Source organism: Podarcis erhardii, assembly GCF_964252035.2.
Source record: "Podarcis erhardii genome assembly, chromosome: 3".
NCBI classification, from domain to species: domain Eukaryota; kingdom Metazoa; phylum Chordata; class Lepidosauria; order Squamata; family Lacertidae; genus Podarcis; species Podarcis erhardii.
Genome location: NC_138507.1, coordinates 92452346 through 92462457, shown reverse-complemented (window position 1 = coordinate 92462457; position 10112 = coordinate 92452346). Strand labels below are relative to the sequence as shown.

At 43.0% G+C, this 10112-nt stretch overlaps 1 protein-coding gene across 1 annotated transcript in view; it reads right to left on the bottom strand.

Annotated features, from left to right (window-relative positions):
* Positions 1-10112, bottom strand: part of PARP1 (poly(ADP-ribose) polymerase 1) — a 36111-nt gene continuing 25999 nt past the window's right edge. Inside the window, exons 16-23 of the mRNA XM_081854152.1 lie at positions 9647-9769; positions 8123-8251; positions 7408-7506; positions 5985-6137; positions 3766-3893; positions 3377-3438; positions 2274-2388; positions 1-582 (exon numbers count right to left, since the gene is read on the bottom strand). Of these exons, the coding sequence (XP_081710278.1) occupies positions 501-582; positions 2274-2388; positions 3377-3438; positions 3766-3893; positions 5985-6137; positions 7408-7506; positions 8123-8251; positions 9647-9769 (891 nt within the window). The 3' untranslated portion in view covers positions 1-500. The remainder of the gene's footprint in view (positions 583-2273; positions 2389-3376; positions 3439-3765; positions 3894-5984; positions 6138-7407; positions 7507-8122; positions 8252-9646; positions 9770-10112) is intronic.

Here is a 10112-nt window from a genome sequence, read left to right as displayed (position 1 = left end):
TTTTTAGTATGAAATTAGTTTTTATTTTTACTTCAAAATAAACACGTTTAACATTTATTCATAATCAAAACTAAGGAAGGTATTTTGTAAAAAAAACCAAAACAAAAAAAGATTTATAAACAATTCTAAGCTCCTCCTCCCTGCCTCACTTACAAAAGACGAAAATCAAAGGTGTGTTTGTGTGGCTATTTTGTTTTTGGTCTGTCGGTTAAAAGTCACAGAATGGCCTTCATACTAGAATTGGCCAAAAAAGAAGGAGCTGGGGAGGAGAGAGAAAAAAACCCAAACATTTTTCATAGTACAGTACTCAGTTTCATGTGTTTTTGCACATGTATGGGGGGGAGGGGGAGGGGAAGTCTTACTAAGCTGACTGACGAAACTTAGATTCAGCAAAGCCCTGCAACTTATTTCTTGCATCTCAGCAATGGGAGTAAACACTTCGATATTTCAAAAGGGTTTTGCGTTATTAAATCCTTTAACATGTCTTCCAAAATACTTGTTCACCAGAGGGATGTCTTATAGTTGAACTTCAGTTTTAGCAGGTACTTCAGATTAACCTGAGCAGTATCGTAGACAATATATCTGAAGGAAACAATGAGTTAAGACTTTTTCTTTAAAAAATGTTTTGTGAAGGACATCAATGCAGGGTGGATGCTGAAATGTTTGCAGCGCCAATGGGGAAAACCATTCTTACTTACCTTTGTTACTGGTTTCTTCCATGCAGCCACATTCTGGGGCGCGTGCGCGCACACACACACACACACACCAACCAACCAACCAACCAACCAACCAACCACTGTTTGGATTCTTCTAAAATTTCATAAAGGAGCCCCCGATAGGTGGCTTCTGTCCCTCCTCTTGGAGACAAAGTTTTTTCATGTATGTTGTCTGTCATATTGATCAGAGCACACAAAGTGGCACACACTTAAGAATACAAAATATACAATAAAAAAACATTTCATCTGAAAATTAAAATAATTAGAAACCTCACTGGAGATTGCAACAACCCCCCAAAGTCTGGCAATACAGATGAGTTTTACCAGAAAAAACTTACATGGATACTATAGGAGAGAAAAGGTCTAGTCAGCCTCCATAAAGGGGCACCATAGCCGAGGATGTTTCACTCCAGGTTGACATAAAACTGAAGGATGGGGATCAGAGAAGCATCACTCCTAAATATTTTTATAGTTTGGGATTGGAGTGGGGAGAGAAGCATTCCCTTAAATAAGCTGGGCCAGGAGATTTCCACTAGTAAAGATCAAAACAATCTGTAATGGGCCTGAATACAAACTAGCAGATATCATAGCTGCTGGAGCACTGATGCTTTATGGTCCTTATTACCCAACTCCCAACTAATTTAAAGGATTCAAACCCCAGAGAGCTCCTCAGTGTAGACAATAGTAAACTAGAGGAACCAACTATTGTCGGCCCACAACAGTTTTCTTAGGATCCTAAAGGATGCTGGCTTTTTACAGTGGTACCTCGGGATGCGAACGGGATCCGTTCTGGAGCACTGTTTGCATCCCAAATGGAACGCAGGACACGACGTTGCGTCTGCGCGGGTCACGTTTCGCCGCTTCTGCACATGTGCGTGACATCATTTTGAGCATCTGTGCATGCGTGAGTGGTGAAACCCGGAAGTAACGCAGTGGAGCGCAACTCGAATGCGCTCAACCCGAAGCACATTCAACTTGAGGTATGACTGTAGCTTTTGAACTGTCACCAGGAGGAGCTCCATGTAGAGCCGATACTTGTCCGTCAAGTGAAGGCTGAAGGAACAAGGCCCCTATCTCTTCCAGGAAGAGAACGCCAATACATCAGTGTGCAACTGATCAAACACCCCGCTCCTGCACCCAGTAGCCCCTGACAAGCTTGGAGGGCAATCAAAGCACACCCACTGAGAACAGGTTTTTAAAAAATCTTAAGTACTAGTGGAAAGAGAGGGTGCTCCTCACTCCCGTTTTGCTTCATGACTCCTGTGGAAATCAAGGGCTTTGGGTGCCATGCTTTTCAAATTGCAGAATAAAGTTACTCACACTCAGTCTCATACTGATGTTAGAAGGTCAGTATCCCTTACTGATGGTGGCATTCAATTGTCTGGAAGCAGCCATTGGCAGGCAGGCCAGCTCTGCTCTGTGGCCATGATTATCCCCTATCAGGGATGCTGTAGGAATGGATTTCCCGCACTGGCAGGGGGCTAAACTAGACTCACTTTCTTGTCCCTTCCAACTCTATGATTCCACAATCCTAGAAAAATACTCTTCAAAGGATACTCGTTATACAGAAGACAGGTATTGCTAACTCCTGATGGTATTCCATTGCCTAAAGGAACTTCTACGCCATTGAGAGAGGTAGTGGCTGTGGGATCTGGTGCCGTTTTGCCCAAGCCTATATAGGAGGGAAAGCAAACAAAATTGCAGCTGATAGATGCACATATGCATTAAGCGACTTTGAACTTACCTGAACCGTGACTAATTTTCACTCGTTTCTTTGGTGTCAAGAAATCTATATATAGTACTTTGCTCAGGTGAAACTGGGAAAAGCACTACCTGTTAAATCCAGACTAAGGCTGCAATCCTAATCCTGGTTCCCTGGAAGTATGTCACATTCAACTGAATATGGCTTACTTCTGAGAAGACATGGCTAGGATTGTGCTGCAAATGATTTTTTTTATTGTGAATTTATTGTGGGATTCTTTATAGTTTCATTAAATTGTGATTTTAGATTGTTGCAAAGCAGCCCTGACTGCTTCATGAGCACTAGCAAGGTGGGATAGGAACTTTATGTACAAGTTCCCACATACTTCCCACTGAAATCAATGAGACAAGTCACTTGCCCTATTGATTTCAAGTCTGGATCCAATCCTTTGTTACTGCTCACAAAGATTTACAACAGGATATTATTAGATATCCAGCCAATCCAGTTCTACTAGATAGCCACTAGATCCAAGCTTTTTGTTAAATGGGTTTCTATTTACATATACCAGAGATGGGGGAATCTTCTGCATCTCAAGGCCACATTTCCTCATAAGAACTACTTAGTGAGCTCTGTGACAGAGCAAGGGATTTCAACCCAGATCTCTCATATCCAGCTTTGAGGATATATGCAGTGCATCATGTTGGCGTCGATGCATTAGAATTTCCACTCTTATAATTTGCTATTCAGCTAAAATTGTCAGTAAATATATTTTTGGGTCTCGAAAGCATCTTAGATTGACCTAAAATAACTACAGAAGTCACCAAACAGTTTGCAGATCTTTTCCCAACAAGTTTGAAGGAATTTGACCAAAAGCCCAGGGCCAGCCTTGGCTATTATGGCAAATTTGCTTGCAGTCTTTGATTCCCCATTTGTAGCAGCATTTCCAACGGGGTTTTACCTTTGACACTATGTTTTCCTTTTGGCAGCTTGGTTATGTGGGATGCATTCTTCAGCTCATACCTAGCAAACAGAGAAGAGAACTTGGAGCAGTACATCAAATACATTTGAAGAAAAAGCCTTTCCTTTTCAGTTTGTAACAGTGGTTCGCAGATTCAGCTGATGCACAATTTCACCACTTCAGAATGCAACCCTTTAATAAGACTCACCGTGATTTAAAGCCTGCCATTTGATGATTGCAGCACAAGCATTTATACTTTGCAAATAATCAACTTGGTGAAAGGGTTCTTAAAAATCAGTCAAGTTCCAAATTTGGATTTAAGATACTTTGAAGTGAGGAGTTGCATCATCGTACATGGTGCAAAAGTACTCTAAACACACTCAACTTACATATTTCCAAGGGCAACTTCTCCCAGCAAGATTAAGCCAATCGGGTCAGTCTGAGAGGTGTGACAATAGTTGGCACTCTTGGACACCATATCAGCAAAGTAGATACCTTTACCAAACATGTAGCCAGTCTAGAAGGAAAAGAACGGCAGAAGTTTAACAGCCAGAAATCAACTCATTAGAAAAGTCTAGTGAGAAAACAGAGGAATTGAGCACAGACTGCAACTTCCTGTTTTGTGAAACCTAGTTAAAAATATATGGATATTATACCTGAAGGAGTGTCTCCACCCCCATCGTTCTGCCCGGACACTGAGGTCCAGCGCTGAGGGCTTTCCCTCACTGCGAGAAGCAAAGTTACAGAGAACCAGGCAGAGGGCCTTCTCGGTAGTGATGCCTGCCCTGTGGAACGGCCTCCCCCCAGATGTCAAAGAAACAAACAACTATCTGATGTTTAGAAAACATCTGAAGGCAGCCCTGTTTAATGTCTGATGTTTTAATGTATTTTTAATCTTTTATTGGATGCAGCCCAGAGTGGCTGGGGAATAAATAATCAATAATAATAATAATAATAATAATAATAATAATAATAATAATTATTATTAGAAATGTGAAAGCTCTACCAGGAATGGACCTGGCTTCAGATCTGTGGACATGTAGCTCGTTCCTGGGCATCTGACAAGATTTCCCACACTGGAAGGCAAGAAATGATTTTCTTCCAGATCATCTTTGACAGCAGTTTTACCATTTTGTTTTGTTTCCTTTTGCACTCACCTGTGTGGCATCCGACCCCACTTGCTTGATTTAGTTGTTTGGGCCTCTGGTCCGTGGTCTGGACTGCAAAGGGTAGCCTTTCGGTCTCTTGCAGTCCTCCAATTAGGCAAAATGAGCAGAACCACTTTCCCCAACTTGGTACCCTCCAGATGCCTTGAACCACAACACCTTCTCTTCCCTGACTACTGGTTGGGACTGAGGCAGCTGTAGTCTAAAACAGCTGTGAGGGTACCAGATTGGGGCAGGCTGGAGTAGACTTCCAACTCTGAATTCTAATGTATAGGGAGCTGTCTTTAAATTCTTCCTACTATGCTTCATATTAGTATTGCTTAAATGTTATTAGTATGTCCACTTGACTCCCTTGGATACTTGCACTTTTTAAAGGAGCCTGTTATGTGGGATGTATTTGCTGTATTTCTTGCTTTTTTGTGCTTTTCTCATGGGCTGCTTTTATGTTCATTTCTCTACTCTTTGCTGCCTTGGGTGCTTTAAGTGGAACGAAAGGATAACAACATTTTGAAAAGCTAGATATTATCATTGGCTGTAAAAGCTTTAGCGACCTTGGACCTTGAAAGGCAGGGCAGAAATGGTTTTGAAATAAAATAATGCGTACATCTTGCCAGAATTCTGAATGTAGGGGAAAAAGCAGGCTTACACAAAATTACTTGGGCGCTACATGACAGTTTGACTAGTATGCCTCATTCTCTCTCCACTTTAGCAGACTGAGTCATGCTACTTACATAGACACATGCAAAAACATTCATATCCTGAGCTGTATTAGAGGAATACCTTCTTGAGCAATTATCTTAATGGAATGTTTCTGAAGGTTGTTTTGGCTAGCCTGAGCCACATTAATATGGTTTCCAATGGTACATCTCCAGACAACTAGTAGATTAGATGTTTAGTCGTTCCTCTACTTCTGATGTTCCAGTTTCCAGGGCCATTGCTTACGCAGCCCAAAAAGCACCAGTCACCATGCAAGGAGGAGTTATCAGCAGGCTTGGGGGAAATGCCAAAGTTTGCAGAAGTTCAGAATCAAAGGAAAAATATATTCAGAACCTTTAGGACGGGGAGAGGCAATGTGCTGCCCCACATATGTTGCTGGGCTACAAATTCCATGACCAAGGGCCATGCTGACTGGGGCAGGTAGGTATTGCAGTTCAGCAACATCATACTGGCTACCCCCAGTGCAGACCACACGTGCTTAGTAGGTGACTGATTAGGAGCTGACGGAATACTGACTGATTGTTGGGGAGAAAAAAGCCTTGAAAATAGGTGGGAGTGGAAATCTGGGAGTATCCACTGGAGGAAGGCGTTGAACAGGAACTCCCCACATGGCGACATTTTGTTGCAGGCCACACTTCCTTCTTTCTATTGTACATTTTTTGGGGAGAGGGATTAAAAGCTCTGTTTCTACACGCAATACACTAGCAAGCTAGCCTTGTACATACCACAGGAGCTTCAGGAGGAGCTATTCGGAGACCCTGCGACAAGATGCCAGCGTAGTTGGTTGTGCGAGAACCGTGCCAGAGCAACTGACGGTTGTGCAACTCCTGGAACGGCCTGTAACGCTGAGCTTCTCCTTCCCGCTCAATCTTGAAAATCTTCGGAAGGGGTGGAGAAGAGGGAACGAACCATACATCAAGATATGTGATCACTGAAAAACCATTTCACAAGCTGCCTTATACTAAAGACCATTGGTCCACCTAGCTCAGTAATGTCTATGCTGATTGGGAGAAGCTCTTTCAGACAATGATCTTTCCCAGCCCTACATGGAGATGCCAGCGATTGGACTTGGAACCTTGTGCATTCAAGGCTGATGTTTACCACTACAGCTCCAGCTTTTCCTTGCTGCTGTGGGTTACAGTTCATGGGTAGTGAGCTTAACTATGAGCCTGATTTGAATGATACACTCAGCCAAGCCTTGAAAGGCAGCAGAAAGGACCAGGGAGGAGCAAAGCGGCTGCCAAGTTCCTGCCCAGATGCCCATGTGCCCTCATGTTCAGCTTAGCATGTCACGCAGAACAGGCCACAAACACAGCACACACATGGGCCTTGCCAGCACAAGTTATACACAAAATGTTAAATTCAGGATTCTCTGGGGAAATTAAATCTTCCAGATTGCTTGAGTTATGGAAATGCTTGATGCCACATTTCGTTTCAGCCATCTAAGAATTAAGGTGGCTTTGAAGGTTTGAATTTCCATACTTTAGACTTGGTTTTGGGGGGAGGGGAAAAAAAAACACTTGACCAAAAACGAATGAGACAGCTGCATGGGCTGGGTTTTCATCTGACCTGGGACTGGGGAATCTCAGACAGGCTATTGACCAAGAAAGAAGAATATGAAAAGAGAAGACTGAATCCCATGGCCCATCCCATCCCCAATCCTTAATCTGCAAAAAAACACACAACAAAACAAAACAAAACAAAACAAAACAAAACAAAACAAAACAAAACAAAACAAAACAAAACAAAACAAAACAAAACAAAACAAAACAAAACAAAACACCACAACTGTCCTGTCTGGATTTTCTAGGTCAGCATTCTTCTCCTACAGCCAGCACCCAGATGTCTATGAAGCCCACAAGCAAGACAAAAGACCTCCTCTTGCACCCCAGCAACTGGCATTCCAACTGGTATTTATTTCCCACCCTTCACCCCAAGTTCCCAGGGTATATACACATATAGTGAGCAACAGCCTCACTCACAGAAGAGCTTGTGTTCCTTTACTATAGGTTTTTGCATATGGAATACTATTCTACACAAAGGTTAGTTGGGTACTTAGCACCATGCCTAAATTAACACACAAGAAAACAAGTAAAATGACCGGTTCTGAATTTAAACAATTATTTTCCATCCCCAGTCAGAACCTACCTCCATGACTTTCAAGTCATACGCGTTGTGGGTGCTTGCATGGGTATTCTTAACATACTGCTTTAGGATCTTCGCTTCTTCCGAGTCTTTATCTACTACCTTTGAAGGAAAATAAAGGGGGGAAATACTGAAAACTTGAAGCGAAAAGAATGCTAAGAACACATGAGGCCATTAAAAGTATTGCACAATTTAAATGATTTCATGTTCCTATTGAGCCGGGAGGTTTGGCCTTATTTTGAAAGGCGACAATGACAAGAAAAAATACTGGTTCAGCATCCATGGGTTAGGACATTTTCTCAGAGGTATCCTGTGGTTGATCCTGAAAGCCCAGCTGAGTGGCACCCAGGGAGTGGGAAAGATTAGACTGCAGACAGAACCACTTTTCCTAAGGCAGGAAATCTGGCTTTGGTGCTCGTCCGGCTCTTCTTCATAAACCTACCTCCTTTTAAATAGGGGTTCAGAAAGAGACAGCCAAGGCACAGATGGAAGGTCTGACCCTAGAGGTGTCTTTGAAGCATATTTACCCTGGGAGTAAGTTGAACCCAGGTTGAAATTGTGTCCCTTGTCTGGTATCTCCAAGCAAATAAAAAAATGTGCTTTGTAGCTATAGCCATCCAAACTGCCTGTCAACACTGGGTGGGTGTCCTCAGCTTGTGTTGAAAAACAACCCTTCTGAGATATACAACAGCCTTGTTTCTGTGCCATAATATCTTACCTTGATATCTGTTTTGAGCTTTTCATAGTTCACATCTATTGGATCTTTATCTCCATCCTGACCCCCACTTCTGAGTAGGCTGTAGGCAACCTCAATGTCAAGCAGATTGTCCAACATCTCCACTTTGGACTTGATAAAACAAGAAGAAGTGGTTATTCTTGGCAGCAAAGACATTTCATGGCCTAAGGACTTATCCCGATAGATTGTGTGGGGATCTACACGTCACATTGCTACGAAGGAAGTCAGATACAAGGTCAGCACCAACTTCCTGTTAACAGTAACGTTTCTGTCCCAGATTTAAAACTGTCAACATGGTTCCTCCCCTTCCACTCATTTCCCCCCACAAAACAATCCATGAGGTTGATTAAGCTGAGGGATGGTGTTTGGTCACCCACTAAGTTTTAAGGCAGAGCAAGGATATGAACCCAAATCTCTCTGGTTCAATTCCAACACCCTGCTCTCTCCGAGCACAATTCAAAGTGTTGGTGCTGACCTTTAAAGCCGTAAATGGCCTCGGCCCAGTATACCTGAAGGAGCATCTCCACCCCCACCACTCAGCCCTGGATACTGAGCTTCGAGGGCCTTCTGGTGGTTCCCTCACTGCGAGAAGTGAGATTCAGGGAACCAGGCAGAGGGCCTTCTCAGTAGTGGCGCCCACCCTGTGGAACGCCCTCCCATCAGATGTCAAGGAAATAAAAAACTATCTGACTTTTAGAAGTCATTAGAAGCCAGCCCTGTTTTGTTGTTGTTTAGTCGTGTCTGACTCTTCGTGACCCCATGGACCAGAGAACGCCAGGCACCTCTGTCCTCCACTGCCTCCCGCAGTTTGGTCAAACTCATGCTGGTAACCTCGAAAACACTATCCAACCATCTCGTCCTCTGTCGCCCCCTTCTCCTTGTGCCCTCCATCTTTCCCAACATCAGGGTCTTCTCCAGGGAGTCTTCTCTTCTCATGAGGTGGCCAAAATACTGGAGCCTCAGCTTCACAATCTGTCCTTCCAGTGAGCACTCAGGGCTGATTTCCTTCAGAATGGAGAGGTTTGATCTTCTTGAAGTCCATGGGACTCTCAAGAGTCTCCTCCAGCACCATAGGGAAGCTTTTAATGTTTGATGATTTACTGTTTTTTTAATATTCTGTTGGGAGCCACACAGAGCGGCTGGGGAAACCCAGCCAGATGGGCTGGGTATAAATAATAAATTATCATTATATATTATTATTATTATTGTGCTATGATGATCTCTCTTTTGTCCTCTGCTCAGTGGGCCTCTGGTGAAGGGGCACTTCACTCTCGCCCCTCCTCTTCCATTGCTCCATCCATTTTGTCTCCCCCTCTGTCCATTCATGCCCCCTAATATGCTTCCCTCCTTCTGGGCCTTACTCCACCCCACCTGAAATCAGCCTGAAGTGTGCAGACTGCCCATCTGCTCTAGGAGTTGGTACACAATTTATTTTATTTCTGTGCTTTAAGGGCCAGCTGTCAAAACTAAATGCTGCCATTTGCACCAGAGGTTCCCCATCAATACCTTAATGTAATCTAGATTATTTAAGAGAGGAGGCTTCTTCATCCCAAAGTCATGGGGGATCAGAGTGTAGAAGCGGTTGGAAAGATCCAATATCTGTGAATCGGTGCCACCATCAGAAACTGCCTACATAAAAAGGAAAAGCAACAAAATAAAAATAAAAATAAAAATCAGCAAATATGTGTACCTGAGTGACTTCACTTACAAAAAGCTAGGCTTAGCTCAGGTCACACATTTATAACTTTAGCAAGAACAAGTTTTCTGGAAAACCAACACTTCCGTAAAATCAGCTCTCCCATTTATTTTCAATTCAATTCAGTCTTGTTCACAAATCCATCACATAGTGAATCAAGTTAATAGGGTCAGACAGACCCTAAAAGACAGTTACGTTTATTTGAATCTGTCTCACATTTATTTTAAAACAGCAAGCATGAACTCTTAAAATGCTTGCTTAGGACATGAAGATTTT